This window comes from Alosa sapidissima, chromosome 2 (genome assembly GCF_018492685.1).
Source record: "Alosa sapidissima isolate fAloSap1 chromosome 2, fAloSap1.pri, whole genome shotgun sequence".
NCBI classification, from domain to species: Eukaryota; Metazoa; Chordata; class Actinopteri; order Clupeiformes; family Clupeidae; genus Alosa; species Alosa sapidissima.
The window spans coordinates 25,420,022-25,437,405 of NC_055958.1; the positions used below are offsets into that span (position 1 = coordinate 25,420,022).

The 17,384-nt window shown below is 41.1% G+C and overlaps 2 protein-coding genes across 5 annotated transcripts in view; one reads left to right on the forward strand and one right to left on the reverse strand.

The window, feature by feature from the left end:
* LOC121697008 (activin receptor type-1-like) overlaps positions 1-2,209 on the reverse strand; it is a 32,128-nt gene extending 29,919 nt beyond the window's left edge. Inside the window, exon 1 of the mRNA XM_042078240.1 lies at positions 1,829-2,209. The gene's annotated coding sequence lies outside the window, so the exon portion shown is untranslated. The remainder of the gene's footprint in view (positions 1-1,828) is intronic.
* Positions 2,210-6,186: 3,977 nt separating this feature from the next.
* Positions 6,187-16,858, forward strand: LOC121692717 (uncharacterized protein C7orf57 homolog). 4 transcript variants are annotated; one of them, XM_042071563.1, is made up of 7 exons: positions 6,187-6,324; positions 6,637-6,822; positions 6,986-7,088; positions 7,686-7,848; positions 8,641-8,726; positions 16,108-16,205; positions 16,524-16,858. In XM_042071563.1, the coding sequence occupies exons 1-7, from the start codon at positions 6,276-6,278 to the stop codon at positions 16,568-16,570; spliced, it is 732 nt and encodes a 243-aa protein (XP_041927497.1). In that variant the 5' UTR covers positions 6,187-6,275; the 3' UTR covers positions 16,571-16,858. The 4 variants fall into 4 exon arrangements, with proteins under 4 accessions (XP_041927497.1, XP_041927477.1, XP_041927505.1 ...); XM_042071543.1 differs by having other exon boundaries at positions 16,596-16,858; XM_042071571.1 differs by having other exon boundaries at positions 7,701-7,848; positions 16,596-16,858.
* Positions 16,859-17,384: the final 526 nt, after the last annotated feature.

The following is a 17,384-nucleotide window of genomic DNA, read 5'->3' on the forward strand; positions in this document are numbered from 1 at the left end:
CCAAGTCTGACCCATGACTCAGACCGAGAGACACAGACCGGGAGACGACCTGCTATCTGACCACTATCAGCAGACCTCAGGACGCGAGTCAGTGAGCACGCCAGGCAGCCGCAAACACAACAAACTCTCTGGGGGGGAGCAATCCTGTCCCTTCAAAGGGACGCTTTCCAGACCACCGGGGACAAACATGGCTCTTTGTTCAGTCCCATAAAGACCCAACAGAAACGATTCCCACCCCTTCCGGTTGTCCCTCTGCCATGGTTATTTGTGCTAAACAGGATCTGGTGTTTACTACATGTGCGTAATAAACTATCATCTGAGAGTGCCTTTGTCTCTTGTGTATTCGGAACTGTCTGCCTCCACGCACGAAATCCAGACACCCTATTCACACCACACAATGCCGTCAGCAGGACAGTTAATCATCCGCATCTTGAAGGCACAACCTGCTCCAACCTGTCTGGACAGATCAGTGGGAGCTCACAGTCCCCACTCAGCCCTGTATGTCACCACAGGCTTCCACTACGCAGCGTTTTAAGAGTCCCTGCAATACCACAAGAATGCAAGTGGCCTGACATTTTGACTCCTTCCAGGGGCACTTCATAACTGAACCTGTAATTATCATCATGACATGACCTTGCAACTGCTAGACCTAAATGCAACCAGATGCTACTTCAAGTAATTTCCCCTCCAAATGCATGGATTTTAGCTTGAGTTTATGAAATTGTTTATTATTGTGTATAGGTACCATTAAAACAACAATGTTGATAATCAGTGTAAATTAAGTATGGTCTACTGATTTTTTGTATGCCTGAACTGCATGAAACACAATAGCTATTCCAGTAATAGGCTGTTTACTCCATTGAGATTTTCCCACCCAACACCTCAAGGCTAAACGAGCCCATCGTTACGAAGTGACTGGAGTCATTCAGTCAGTCTGTAGCCTACTGATACAACTCAATGTTCACCTATCGCCGCCAATCACACCCGTCATGTAAATTGAGTCAGTCCCACACATTTGTCGCCCATCTTGACATTAAACTGTTAACTAATGTTAAAGGGTGGGATTTTTTTCTCTTTCTAGTCCAACGCCTAGTATTGTAATGCTTAGTGCGCGGCATGGGGTTGATGGACGCGCATGATCAAGTGAGAACCTTGCCTTCAACAAAGTCTGGTTAACAAAGACGCACTAACAAAGTGTCAATTGGTCGTAATTTTGCGCCACCGGGGACAGTGTCACCATAAACATCAAAAATAGCTGCAACGTAATCCACAATCTTGGACTGCAAGTTGAATACTATGGGCATGTACGGACGTGATTTGGAATAGGCTGAGAAAATATTCCTATATTTGAAAGTGCCATTTATACCTTGTGTCTGTGCATATGAAATAGGCTACCCCGCAGACAATCTAAAAAATAAAAATAATAAATGAAAAACTCATGTACGATTGACATGGGCTAGTCTACTCGTTCAGATTAACAATACGATTTTTGCTAAAGGAATTACATTATGTCACACCAAGTTATCCAGTGCTGTCGAGTCCAACAGGCTCCAACATCGCATTTTAACAATCATAATGTTGCAGGTAGGCTAATTCCCCCGTGTTTATCAAGATAGCATAGGCTACACAAAGCGTCGCAGAATAGCCCTGGCTGGCTGGCTGGCTGGCTGAGTAGCCTACGACACGAACAAACCTTGAGACCGACGGGCTTTCATTTATTTTTTTATTTTTTTAAAGAGCCATGCGCAACTGAATTAGAGACAGATATGCTACGCTATGCCTTGATATACGTTACTGACGTTATGCACAGTTGTGAAAATCAACTCACCTATGTTGATAATAATGCAGGAAGTGCTCGGTAGACGGCGGCCAAACAATGTTGCCAACTCTTTTCGGCTGAATCCTTGCTATTCTGCCATCTGGCTGAAATTCGAAGATAACGTCTTGCTTCGCTTTCGTAAAACGTCTCCGTCTTCAATCGACATTGCCCTCCGTCGACGTCCATAAAGTTGATCAACTTTGATCAAACCTTTCTGAAGCCATAGCGAAAAGAAATTTCATGCATTTACTTCAGCAACGATTCCTGGGTTTGGGACATCCCTCGATGTCAGAGTAGGCTGCGTTCGTTCCTGTAGGAGGAAGTGCCCTCCGCGACTCGCTGTAATTAGACGACCATTACCACATCATTTCCTCTGCGCATATTCCCACACCTACCACTTTAGAAAGCGGCCACCTCAGGTATTTGAAAATTTCGCACACGTATACGAAATCGCTCCTGTTAGCCTACACCAAGGTCGGGTCGTCGAAGATGTAGCCTAGTTTTGGGACAAACAGCAAACACAACAGTTATCAAATGAGGCTAAGATTATTTTCTTTCCCGTGATTTACAGACCAAAAACATTTAAGCAGCCCTAAATTAGGCTATACTAATTTGTTATAGATTAAGTCATTATAGGTCTACATGAATCATTGTTTTAAATCAATTAAGTCCCCAGATTTCAATCACCAGTGGAACTCAGATTAAAATAGTTTACACAATGCTGAGTTTCCAGTCTATTTAACAGGCCCATGCATTTTTTCATAAATCAACATTAAATTGTCAGTGCTAGCCTAATGATTCAGCCGATTTCCTTATCCACCCATCCTGTAGACCAGGGGTCCCCAAATAGTTTGGCCCAAGGGCCACATTATGTCAAGCATGCCAAACCAAGGGCCAAAGCATTCAGGATTAAGCAGGCATACACCTGCAAACATTTAAAAATGGAAAAATAATCATCCTCTGAAAGCATTGTAGCAATATGATACCTGCCCAAATTATCTTGATAATGATATTAAAAGGATCCTAGTTTAGGACAAAAACCAAAACATCAGAAAAAGTACAGCAATGACCAACATGGAACTTAACATTTAAAAAATATTTTGCCAATGTCAATGTGAGATATATGGATGTGAAAAATGACTGTGTCATATTGTGTTGTGATAATGAGATTAAGAATAAGGCAGCCGTGGCCTACTGGTTAGCACTCTGGACTTGTAACCGGAGGGTTGCCGGTTCGAGCCCTGACCAGTGGGCCACGGCTAAAGTGCCCTTGAGCAAGGCACCTAACCCCTCACTGCTCCCCGAGTGCTGCTGTTGTAGCAGGCAGCTCACTGCGCCGGGATTAGTGTGTGCTTCACCTCACTGTGTGTTCCCTGTGTGCTGTGTGTGTTTCACTAATTCACAGATTGGGTTAAATGCAGGGACCAAATTTCCCTCACAGGATCAAAAGAGTATATACTTATATAGAAAAGATTTTAGAATGGATAGTGTTGAATAGTTTGCTAGGTTACAAAAGATTTAATTGTTGCTATAGGACTATTTGGGTATTCCATCAGATTCTGCGCTTGTTACCTTGCTAGTATTATCACAAGTTATTTAACCATGGAATGTATCACGATTACATGTGTTGGCAAAATGAGATATTTATTTTATTAATTTTTTTAGCTTGCTTGACTTTTATACATGCACATATCTGCTATCAAAGGGCATCATTACAATCATCTGGAATTAACTGGTTGTTCAAATAAAAGCTTGATACCATGAAAAGAGAAGGATCAATTCTGGCGTTGTTAATCTGAATACGTTTTTTACAGCTTGCATGTTACAGTAGCCTAATGTTAACATTACCAGTGTGTTGCATTTGCGTAAAGGTATTTGCCACATTGCTAAAGCCAGATTAAATAAGTCTAGTTATCATTTACACTAACGGTCAAAAGTTTGGGGTCAAATTTCCATTCCACTCCATTATAGACAGTATACCAACTGAGAACAGTTGCATTGTTTTTTTTAATTTTTTTTTAATCAGGGCAGCAGTGTTCAGATTACATTATGTGCTTACATAATGTCAAAAGGGTTCTCCAATGTTTTGTCAGTTAGCCTTAGTATATCAGATTAGTAAACAGAATGTGCCTTTGGAAGAATGAATGGTTGCTGATAATGGGCAATGTAGATATTGCATTAGCCATACAGCAATACAACAGTCGAGAACCCTTTTGCAATTATGTAATAATGTAATCTGAAAACTGCTGCCTTGATTAAGAAAACAATGCAACTGCAACAATGCAACAATGACGTTTAGAGCAGACCTTTTGTCGGATGCAGGCATGGATTACTGAACAGGCCTACTGGGCCCAGGCCCAGGGGCCCAAGAGCTCAGGGGGCCTTGAACCTCAAGTCTCTGCGTGAAGTCACTACTATGTTCTCCACCCCGATATCTGAATAGGGCCCCTCAGTCAAATAACACGGGTTATGTTATGAGAAATGTCTTAATCGGGCCCCTCAATCATATATGGGTTATTATTCACCCCTGATATTTAAATGGGGCCCCTCAGTCAAATAACACAGATCACACACTATATATGTGTGATAATGTGTAATTGCCATCTTTTTTTCACAGCAAGATGCCTTAAATCTGTTGATGGTTATGTAATATTTGTAAGTCTCAAGCTGTCCATTTCTTTCTTTCCACAAAACTACTTGCTAGAAGTCATCATTTAAGGGGTTATTTTCTATTTATTCTTCTAGGGGAGAATTTCCCTGGACCCCCCTACCATTGCTGTCTTAAATAACTTTCTCAGGTGGGCAGGGGGGACCTTTTCACGTCTGTGCCCAGGGGTCCAGTGATCCGTTCATGATCAGATGCCCCGTTTCTATTTTCTTTCTGTCACTTACTGTGTTACTCTGCTATTTTGAATGAGAAATGACACATACAGAATCAATGTGGACAGAGGGCATTCAATGCTCCATACAGTCGGATGCAGTGACGATTCTCTCTTTTGTCCGTCATTGTTTGTCATTCTTGTCCGCACGTGGCAGACACATAGGTTAGGGATTTGGGGAATTTTCAAGCCCTACTTGACCCCATCAACCAGGCAAAATTGATTTTATTTATTTATTTATTTTGCATTTTGGTTCCAAGTTACATTTCCCGTCTCTGTCCGCTGGATCAGTTGTTATTTTAATTCATGTTGGTCTGTTTATGACACCATTTGAATATATGATCTTCCTTGTTAAAAACATATGCCTAGGCATTATTAAAAGATAGGCACAATTTTAAAAATATATTATTTCCTCCTGTTCCTCGCGTCTTAGGCTACCTGTCATATCTCTATTCCCCACCAGTGGGGAGTGCCCCACACTTTGAGAACCACTTGTCTAATGGATTTAATGGAAAATAGGCTAGCCCTGGTCAACCTACTGTGATCTCAATAAATGCACAAACTAGCATTAGGCTATAGGCCTAGTCTACAACAGTAGACGTCTATCACGTTCAGTTACATGACATTCAATGCAATGCGTTCAACAACAACGACTACAACACATTACATTATAGCGCTTTTCTCAACACTCAAAGCGCTTTCACGTGGAAAGGGGGACCTCACTAACCACCAATGTGTGGCACCCACCTGCACGGCATTATGCGCCAGAACGCTCACCACAGACCGTTTGAGGTGGAGTGAGGGAGTGAATGAGCCAATTACAGTGGGTGATGATTGGGGGGCAGATTGAATGAGCCAGGTTGGAAATTTAGCCAGGACACCGGGGAATCCCCTTTGCGATAAGTGCAAAGCTGCATAGGTGTATTGTTTTCAATTACAGTTTATCTAGCCTAGCCTGGAAAATCCAGAACCTGATAATCTAGAAATCTAGCCCACCACCGGTATTCAAATGAGGCTAGGATGAACCGGACATTTCCCTAGGCATCTTTCCTGGTCAGCTCACATCACTATTCCAGATGATATTTCAGACGCACCTGCACTTGCTCATGCTTTTGGGGAATGAGAACCGTGAACACAAGTTTCAAAATAGAAGCGATAGTTTGTTTATTTTCTGAAGAGACGCGTATATTTTCCCTTTGGGATCTAGCCTAGGCTACAATATATGTTATGTTACGGTATACCCCAGGCCTATCCATGAATTATAGGCTACCAAAGGAAAAAATAAGACTCCAATACTTTTAAGGCCTTAATTTGACAATATTAAATATAAGACTTTAATTCAATACTTTTAAGACCCCCGGGTGCACTGTAGGATATTTTTCTGTAGCCTAAAGAGGCCCCTGGCGAGGACGATTTCATTTGTCCATTCTGTCGCAGGTCGCAAGTGAGGAAATGCGACACGCGAAGCAGAACGTAGGCTACGGTCTACAGCTGTTCCCAGCGGTAATTTCATTTCCATGGTTACGCGTAAACACAACAGCAACTGAAGCGGGATAGCTCTGAAGTAGAACATTTTTATGTTATCGTTACACGAAGACACATCGCATAAACAAGAAACGTCGAGAGGTAGGCTAAGGCTGAGCTGCGTGATTCAGAGTTGCGCTTCTTTCCCCCCCCCTGAAACTAATTTTACTTAATAGAGAAAGTGATACTTAATGATGTGTATTTGGTCGTGTGAAAGTAAGAACGTTAACGTTAGCTGATAGCTCGATAGGACTAGCGTTAACGTACGTTAAGTTAAAATAATTAAGTGAAGCATAACGTTATAGTTTCACAGCATTATAGGTAAAGTTGTCTTTTGTGGGCCTCACAACGCCTAACATAGCCTAATAAAAGTTAAACTATTGTTCCTCATACTTCCTCGTACTTCTTTTCCAGAGACAGAAATGGGCAACGAACATAAAGGTGACGCCACTCCCCAAGGCCCTAAAGTCACCTCGCAGATTCCTGGACTGTCTCTCGACATTCAGGACCCCGTTGATGACAGTGTCAGTTGCCGCCGTTTAGGCGTTTTCGAGACAGATTCAAATTATGTCAAACTTGCAAAACAAGGTGGACACAAAGGTATTTACTATTACCGTATGTAAAATGTAGTCCTACAAGTTGCACTTGCACCTGATAAATTGGGTTCTTTTTTGTCTTTGGATAGACTTTTGCTACTCAGTGTTTATATTGCCTTGATTAGCCTACATTAATATGACTGACAGTGTGTTTGATCGTTTGGCAGGATTATTGAGGCATGAAGAAACAGATATGACCGTCAAAACAAATGCACCATACAAACCTCCCGATTGGTTCTGTGTTGACTCAGATGACCATGAGTCATCCAGGTAAATCTGAGCAAAACACTAAAATTGTTATCGCCTACATGGGCGGATTATGAACTTTCGGGCCCCTGGGCCCAGATGTATTAAGGGCCCCCCACTAATTGTTGTATATGTAGGAGAGGGGGTTTGGGGGTCCTCCCCCAGAATTTTTTACAATTTGTTTGATGTGATTTCCTGTATTCTGGTGCATTTTGGGGATGGCCAATACTAAATTCAATCAGATTCATAGCCTACATCCTGATTTGTTAATATTGAGGCAATGATTCCATGCAAAGGCTTGGGCTTCAGGGCCCCCTGACCCCTTGGGCCTGGGCCCAGTAGGCCCGTGCAGTAATCCATCCCTGATCGCCTATTACTAACATGGAACAAACACCATAGCATCAGCAGTCTTTAATGAGTCAAAGGCAAGACAAATCTGAAGTGAAGGCTACCTTTTACCTATTACATTGTTGTATTCTAGTGTTTGACCACAAGAATGTTTAAATCTGATCAGTATGTGGGATTGTTATTTCTTGTTTTGACGGCATACAAAAGGGTATGAAAGGGCAACTGCACTGACAGTTACGCCATCATTCTGGGCCAAAGGGACTCTTGTCACAGTTTCTCTACTTACAGCCCAACTAAAGGAACCAATCCAAGGTTCTTGGTACATCAGGAGTTCCAGAAAAGTGCAAAGAAGTCCATTCAACCGCTAGATATTCCCTTTGGGAGTGATAATAAGTCCGCTTGGGAGCGAGATGCTGATAGTATTACTACTGAAGAGGTGACTTGTGTGAAAAGAAAAGTGTGACTTAAATTACTCTATATATTTCAAATCAGTGTCTTTTTTTAATGACCATGAGCCATGAGGTGTAGGCTATAAAATAAAAAAAACTTTTCAATTTTCAATTTGTTTACTTCAGCAATGATTCAGACTAGGGCTGCACGATTTGGGGAAAATATCTAATTGCAATCTTTCTGACAGATATTGCAATTTGCGATATGATTTTTTAATGTCAATGAATGTCAATGTCAAATGATTCAGCTCAATATTCCAAATATCTCTTTAATTTGTGCCACCCCTGATTGGTGAGCACGCCCAGTGCAGAAAAAGCACAGGACCCCTGACCAACTGAAGCTCACCAATCAGAGTTTCTGTGCCCCTCATGTACTACGCACACCCACCAACCAGAAGTGGCACAGTCAAGGAGGATGACATGAACAAAAAAGGCATAAATGTGACAAAATTCACTGTACGATTATTTGTAGCTTTTGCAAATATGTAATTGTGTTGGTTTATATTGCGATTGCGATAATTGTGCAGCCCTAATTCAGACCTATATACATCCTGCTGTTGAACACCTCTTGTGTAAAGCAATGCTAAACATTTACTGATGGATAGATGGGTAAACATGCAGTCATGCTATGCAAATATTCATAGCATAGCATATCCTACACTCCATAACTCCTCTTGTGTATGTCACATCTGGTCCTGTGGAAATCCCTGATATAATGGCCCTTTCAAAGTGTATACACTGCTCCTAAAAAATTAAACTTGTTTTTTTACCCTTCTCAGACACTTGACATTGATGATTCAGCAAGCAAACTGAAGAAGTTGACCATATCACCAAAATACCAAGAGGCCAATAAGTTCAGAAAACAGTGAGTTATTTTATTTTGCCATTGACACCATATCTCCACAAGATGGCAGTCTTGAATTTCACATTTGGGCTTTGTTTTCTGAATGGTTTGGTAAAAAGGTAAAAAAATCACCGCTCATCTGTTGAGGTGCTGGATTAACAAGTAACTCAATAAAAAGTAAAGAAAAATCTGCACACTCAAGTCTTTGCAAACAAGTAGAGTAGAGTAAAAGACTTGAGTGTGTGGATTTTTCTTTACTTTTTTTCTGAATGGTTTAAAATGGACACTTTGTGGGGGGGGGGGGGGGGGCGCATAGGAAATATCATAATTCATTTTAATGTTTCATAAGGAATATTTACATAAATCATAGAATTACTGTTCGTTTATGGTTTATACGGTAAATGCGGGCTGGGTCAGAGTCATAACACATACAGCAGGGGCACCATACTGGTTAAAGTGTCAACCACATAGTGTTTTCCCAAGAGATTTTTTCTCTTTTTTTGCCCTCGCAGAAATTAGTAATTTCATGTCCGATCACCCAGGGGCTCACAGGTCACCTACTCACAAAACCTAGAGAGAAATCCACAACTTATAGTTTTGAAACTAACGTCCTTTGAAGTTTTGAGTCATTTTAAGCATTTTGGCAAATAAGCCTATTTGTCCAAATCCCAACATTCATGGATCCTTTGGGCTAACCTTTTCTGTAGAATTCAAAAATGTAATTAATTAATGTTGATTAATGTGATTTTATTACACGGCTCTTCAGAGTGCTGCAGAAAGTTCCATTCACATGAATGGGCCTTCCCAATGTTCGGGCCTATGTTAAATCTATATAATCACCGGCAAAGTATATAATCACCGCTGTCAAAGGCAATGGGTTGATTAACATCTTTCATATCCCTCTGCAAGACGTCCATTCGCTTATTGCAATATTGCTTATTTCTTGGGCTAACCTTTTCTGTAGAATTCAAAAATGTAATTAATTAATGTTGATTAATGTGATTATAATGACTTAAAATTTCAAAACGCTGCAGTGTCTATTACTACTATTCATTCACGTGTGGTCCCAAAACGCTATATCCTCCATTTTAACGAATTTTCATAAATCATTTTTTTACATTTGGCTTTCCAAGTAATTTCAGTAGAACAGTAATTGGGTATTGTTGTTTGATTTAACTTTACTCAATCAAACAACACAATTGCAATTGTATTAATATTACCTGAAATACACAATCAAATTACATGACTTTTTAATGTTTTTTTAAAAATGGAGATATAGCGTTTTGGAACCAAACTCTTCATTTTCTTCTTTATCACATTGCAATCAAAGAGGTCAGGTCGGTAGTGATTTTTTACTAGTTGTAATGTGTTAAATCATTTTGGGGGAAATTGATACTTCACTTATCAGGTTGGGATGCTTCAAAACGTCTTGGCTTATCCCAAAATAATTTGTCTTGTATGTCATAAATTGTGTTTCTATGCCAACTTTTAAATTAATTGCTTATGTAAGCTTGTTTATTAAACAAAGCATGCATTATGTAAAATTCTAAAAAAACAAAGGCTGTATTAGACTGATTAGCAGCCAATGCAACATGTCTGGTAGGCAAGTTCTCATGTGGCTTGCTGGTGGTGTTATTATATTTTAAAATAGGTCTTTCATTATGCAGAATGGCAACCCAGGGATTAAACAGCCAAGATAAGGTGCTGACCTAAAATAACAATGAAATAGGCCTCAAAAGTGTAATAGTTGCTCTTGCATGAATTTAAAGAAAGAAGGCTTATCTTTATTAATGAAACATAATCAAACAGTATGTTGTTATTCAATTGTTCAATTCAATAATTATTATGTCAGTTGATCTGATTAAGACCAAATTGTCAATAAAGGGTACTTATACTTATATACAGTACTTACAGCATATATAGATTTTTTCCTTAATGAAAAATAGTCAGATAAGGTACAGCTAAACGGCAATCACAAACAAGAAATATTTGCTGTAAAATAGAACTCTATGAATACAAAAAAGTATCTTGATAATAGTCAGCACTCAATGCAATTTTTCATCAAAATACACATTTCCGTGTCAACAGCATATGACAATATAGCAATATTCAACAATGCTCAAAATGCCACCCACCAATATCGAGACATTGTTAAGGTACAATAGTGTCACTCACTGTTGTCCAAAACAATCGCTTGTAATCACAAACTAGAAAATGGTATGCCAAAAGGTTAAATTACAGACAGAGAAAGGGAGTCAGATGATAAGTGAAGTGAAGAAATTTGATTAGAGAGCAATACTGGGAAAACACTATCATGCCATGCACAATCATCCTTTTTTGAGCCATGGATTACGGTATTGAGGCTCACTGTGTTGATCAAGAAAGCATGACGCTGTAGTAAGGACTGCCCTCTGTTCTGGCTGCGTATGTGTGCTCTTAATATGTGTGTGCTCCTGGTGAGCTCAATGCTCCTAGTGTGTGTGTGCGTGTGTGTGTGTGTGTGTGTGTGTGTGTGTGTGTGTAGGTGTACACTACAAATCAAGCCAGTGCTTTATTGCCAGTATGATGAATCATCGCCTGGAATTTGGTTTAGTGCTTAGGCTCATGGTATTTTAGAAAAAGTTTTAGTAAATTAGAAAAAGTTGGGACGTTGTGTAAAATGCGAACAGAATGTAATAATCTGCAAATCTCTTAAACTCATTTAGTTGCAAAAAGAACACTGACAACATATCATATATTGAAAATGACAAATTTGACTATGTCATGGAAAATATATGTTAATTTTGAATTTGATACCAGCAACATGTTAAAAAAAAAGTTGGGATGGGGGTAACAAAATGCTGGAAAAGTTGTTTAGTGATAAAGAAAACAAAAGGAGGAATGTTTCATAACTAATTAGGGTAACTGGCAACACAATTGGGTATGAGAAAGGCCATGACAGAGAGGCAGGGTCTCTTAGAAGTAAAGATGTAGGGGTATTCCCTGTGTGGACAAATGATGAAACAAATGTCATTTAAATGCTTCTTAACATGAAATTATGAAGTATTTGGGGAGTTCATCATCTACAGTACATAATATAATTAAAATATTCAGAGAATCCAGAGAAATCTTTGCAAACATGGGATAGAGCTGAAAAACAATATTGGATGGCCATGGTCTTTTGGACCTCAGATGGCACTGCATCAAAACCAGACCTGTTTCTGTAAAGAAAATCATTGTATGAGCTCAGGAAAGCCTCTGATAACCATTGTCTATGTGCACAGTTTGATACTCAATTCAGAAATACTAGTGTAAACTTTACCATGCAACAGCCAAAATTGTATTTAGACATGATACAGAAAATACCACTGTCTTATGTCGGCCTGAGCTTGTTTAAAATGGACTGAGGTAGGGTGAAAAAGGTGCTGTGGTTAGACCAATCAAAACGTGCAATTCTTTTTGGAAATCATGGACTCATCTGGGCTAAAGAGGAGAGGGCCTATCCAAGTATCCAACCTATCCAACTTGTTTTAGTGCTCAGTTTGAAACCCAACATCTATGACGGTGTGGAGGTGCATTAGTGCCTACAGCATGGGCATCTTGCACATCCGACAAGGCACAATCAATTCTGAATGATGTATACAGGTTTTGAGCAACATATACTGCCATCCAGGCAATGTCTTTTCCAGGGAAGACCTTACATATTTCAGGAAAACAATGCCAAAATGAATTCTGCACATATTTAAACAGTATTTCTCCATAGAGGAAGAGTCCAGGTGCTAAAATGGCCTGTCTGCAGTCCAGACCTGTCAAATTAGGTGCATCATGAAATGAAAAACATGATTAAGAATACCCCATACTGTTAAGCAACTGCAATCCTATATCGAGCAGGAATGGGACAACATTTGATTCTCAAAACTCTAGCAACTGGTCTCCTCAGTTCCTAAACATTTACAGAATGTTGTTAAATGAAGGGGTGAAGCAGCACAGTGGTAAACTTTTCCCAACTTTTTTTGAAACATGTTGACATTAAATTCAAAATGAACATATATTTTCCATGAAATTGTCCAAATTTTCAACATTTGATATGTTGTCTGTCTTTTTTGCTGCTAAATATGGGTTTATGAGACTTAAGCTTATATATTATCACATTCTGTTTTTATTTGCATTTTACACAACGTCCCAAATTTTCTAATTTGTATTCATTATAACTGGACCAAGTAGCCAGTGTTAAATAGTAGTGTCTTATGAAGTGTCTGTTAGTAAAGCGACTGCCATGAAAATGTAACAGATTGAGGCCCAGACAACATCCCAGGTCGTGCGCTGAAGGACTGCGCTGAGGAGCTTAAGGATGTCTTCACAGACATCTTTAACACTTCCCTGAAGCAAGCCATTGTCCCATCATGTTTCAAAGCTGCCACCATCATACCTGTGCCGAAGAAAACTGCTCCATCCTGCTTCAATGACTACCGCCCCGTGGCACTGACACCCATCATCATGAAGTGCTTTGAGCAGCTTGTCATGTCACACATCAAATCCATTCTCCCCCCCACCCTGGACCCCTTCCAGTTTGCATACCGAGCCAAACGGTCCACAGAGGATGCAATCTGCTCTGCCCTCCACCCAGCCCTCACCCACCTGGAAAAAAGAGACTCATATGTGAGATTGCTGTTTATAGACTTCAGTTCTGCATTCAACACCATAATACCACAACAACTCATCTGCAAACTTGACAAACTGGGACTCAGTACCTACCTCTGCAACTGGCTACTGGACTTCCTCTGTCAGAGGCCTCAAGTAGTACGTGTTGGCAACAATATCTCAAGCAGCATCACACTGAGCACGGGGGCCCCCAAGGCTGCGTGCTCAGTCCGCTGCTCTTCACCCTGCTGACGCATGACTGCACTGCAACCTACAGCAACAACCACATAGTGAAATTTGCTGACGACACAACTCTGGTGGGTCTCATCACCAAGGGCAACGAGACTCAATACAGGTTGGAGGTCGACCTTCTGACCACGTGGTGCAGGGACAACAACCTCCTGCTGAACGTAAGCAAGACCAAGGAGATTGTTGTTGACTTCCGGAGAGGTCACACCCAACACCTGCCACTGACCATCAACGGTGCTGTGGTGGAGAGAGTGAGCAGCACCAAATTCCTGGGGGTGCACATCAGTGAAGACCTCTCCTGGACCACCAACACTGCATCACTAGCGAAGAAAGCTCAGCGCCGCCTGTACTTCCTGCGGAAACTCAGGCGAGCAAGTGCTCCACCAGCCATCATGACCACATTCTACCGAGGCACCATTGAGAGCATCCTCTCCAGCTGTATCGCTGTGTGGGGCGGAAGCTGCACTGAATACAACAGGAAAGCCCTGCAGCGCATAGTGAACACAGCTGGAAGGATTATTGGTGCTTCACTCCCCTCCCTGAAGAACATTTACACCTCCCACCTCACCCGCAAGGCGACCACAATTGTGAGTGATGCAAGTCACCCCGCTCACAATTTGTTTGATCAACTGCCCTCTGGGAAGAGGTACAGAAGCCTGCGCTCCCGCACCACCAGACTCACCAACAGCTTTATACACCAGGCTGTTAGGATGCTGAACTCTCTCCCCCCTCTCCCCCTCCACCCTCAGCTACATAACATCCTGGACTTTGGACCCACAATGGCTGCCTTGCACTACTCCACTTGCACTACTCCACTTGCACTACTCCACTTGTACACTTGCACACTTTGCAACTTGTTGTTGTTGTCCTGTTGTCCTGAAAACACTTCTGAACACACTTCTGCTGCTCTTACATAGCTTGCACCACTATGCCACTTGCATACTTAGGTCAAACAGAACTACCTCAGCCATTTATTGGCCTGACTTTTGCACTATTATATTGACTGTCTACTGTACGCACAATTGCACAATTTCAACTCAAATTTTGCTGCTCTTATTTTCTTCATTGTATGTGCCTTCTTATTTTTACTTTTTATATTGTTTACTTGAATGTTATGTTTGTCTGTGGACCTAATTGGTAAAATATGTCTCCACCGTGGGATAGTAGGAAACGTAATTTCGATCTCTTTGTATGTCTTGACATGTGAAGAAATTGACAATAAAGCAGACTTTGACTTTGACTTTGACTTTGAGATTGAGGTGGGAAGACATTCCGCTTTTTTTGAGTGTCAGGTGATTGCAACCAGTCACGTTGAATGTGTGCTATGTGCTAAAATAGCTCACTGTCATATGTAACCCGTCCCTGACAACGAAGGAAACCGAAAGCCAAAGTTACCAGAAAGGGTTGCTCAATTTTGAACTGTAGTTGGGTTCAAAGAACCTCTGAACTACAAACACAGAGCACAGGGGCTGAACATGTGGTATTTAGTCTCTGTGTATAGTCTCAGTGTTGTGGGTACAGTGCCACAGTCACAGTCACAACAGGGCCTGATGGAGCTATGAGAACGTAATGTTCAATGTGTACTGTATACTGATGGAAAGAAGACTATTGCCATATTGTCTACCATAAATCATATCACAGGAGCATGTAATATCTTATCCTAGAATGATCCAGTTTCCGAGATCCTGGTCCTCTCTGTGTATGTTCCCCTGTCCTCATCACGTGTGTTAATTATCAAAGGAACCATGAACCTTAACCACATGTATTTAGGCTCTGTGAAAATTAGCGGGGGAAAAACTCACAGAAATGGGGTGTGTCTTTATTGCAGCACATAGCTCTCTCTTGCTTCATACCTTTGTTGTTGTGTGGATATATTCATTCAAGGTCTGCGTCCTGGAATAATATGGCCCTAAACTGCCAGCAGACAGTGATCAAAGAGCAACCATTTCTGCATAAACAAGCTGTGCATACGCAAGTGCCCGGTAGGACAGTGTATTAGTAACCAGAGCACACTAACGGCAAAGTAGGGGGAAGGGGACAGGGCTGCTCCGATGTTTAATTTGGCTCTTTTAGTGAAGAATGGAATGAGCAGATACCACGGTTGAACTTGCGGATACATGGTGACCTGTAAACAGGCAAACAGGATCTGTTCCGGGCATGAGGTGTCTGGCACATGCCGAGCCCCCCTGTTCTAATCGCTTACTGGATGACATGCTCTGCCAAACAAGAGTAATAATTCCCCAAACGTTTTTTCTTTCTTTCTTTCTTTTCTGTGGAGGGGGGTGGGGGATGGAAATGACTAGACAGTCCATCCATCTTTCAGTTTACACATTTACGGCACTGTTTCAGCTGAGTGTCGGGTCACATTGCAAATGTGCCACTGACTACAGCGCTTTTTGAAGGGTGACCTTCTCAGCGGAAACCTTGATGAAAATCAAATAAGGATGTGAGCAGGTGCAAAGTTTAATGTCCTTTTGTCTTTTTTTGGTCCCATATCTCCTGCTGTTGAGAATCAAACTTTTTGTGTCTGCAGGGCTTTAAACAAGAACCCAGCCCCTGTGAGCATGTCCAAACTCTTGAGCTTTGGTTACCTAGAGGAGGACAGGAGTCCTGCAAGAGTCCCTGCACACAGTAAGTGTTTCAACCCTGCCACACCAATTTATGTGCCTGTCCACTCCACAACATACAAATTACTATACTTGCCTTTAGATGCCCTCTCAAAAAAACACAAATCACCATACTTGCCTCTTAGATGTCCACTCAAAAAAACACGAATCACCATACCAGAACTTCTCAAGGTGATGTCAGCCTATGTATTCTAGAGATACAGTAGAGGTTGTAAGTTGACCTCTCCCATTGGAGGAAATTGTAAACTCTGACTGGTACTACCAATCTGACAGGTAAGCAGTACAATCACATTGCATCTAGTGAGATCTGACCTATTTACAGATCTCACTCCGCCACCAGACACCACTGGGCTGATGGACAGGGCCTAATGAAGGGCGTGTTCTTGTGCTGCAGGTGCGACATCTGCTCGGAGAAGCCGCGCAGCTCCGTGGAAGACCCAAGAGTAGCAGTCCTGTGGACGCACAGACGAGCTCACTCTTCGCTATGGCAGACTTCTCCCTCTGACCGCTGAGGATAGGTTCAGCACATTTGAGGGACATGATGTCAACTCTAAAGGAATGTGTGATTCTTGTGTGCGTGTGTGTTTATAATGTTTGTGTGGTATTTTTTGAAGTTATGTTATGTTGTGCTATTAAAATCACATTGAAAATCCAAAAGTACTGATCTGTTGACTTATACTTATATGGATTTTTTCCTTAGTGAAAAAGACTCAGATAAGGTACAGCTAAAGGATACGGCAATCACAAATAAGAAAGATTTGCTGTAATATAGAACTCTATGAATACAAAAAGTATTTTTAAAAATAGTCAGCACTCAATGCAATTTTTTCATCAAAATACACATTTCAGTGTCAACAGCATATGACAATATAGCAATATTAAACAATGCTCAAAATGCCACCCACCAATATTGAGACATTGATAAGGTACAATAGTGTCAGTCACTGTTGTCCAAAACAATCGCTTGTAATCACAAACTAGAAAATGGTATGCCAAAAGGTTAAATTACAGACAGAGAAAGGGAGTCAGATGATGAGTGAAGTGAAGAAATTTGATTAGAGAGCAATACTGGGAAAACACTATCATGCCATGCACAATCATCCTTTTTTGAGCCATGGATTACGGTATTGAGGCTTACTGTGTTGATCAAGGATCAGGTGTTGATCATACGAACTGAAACAAA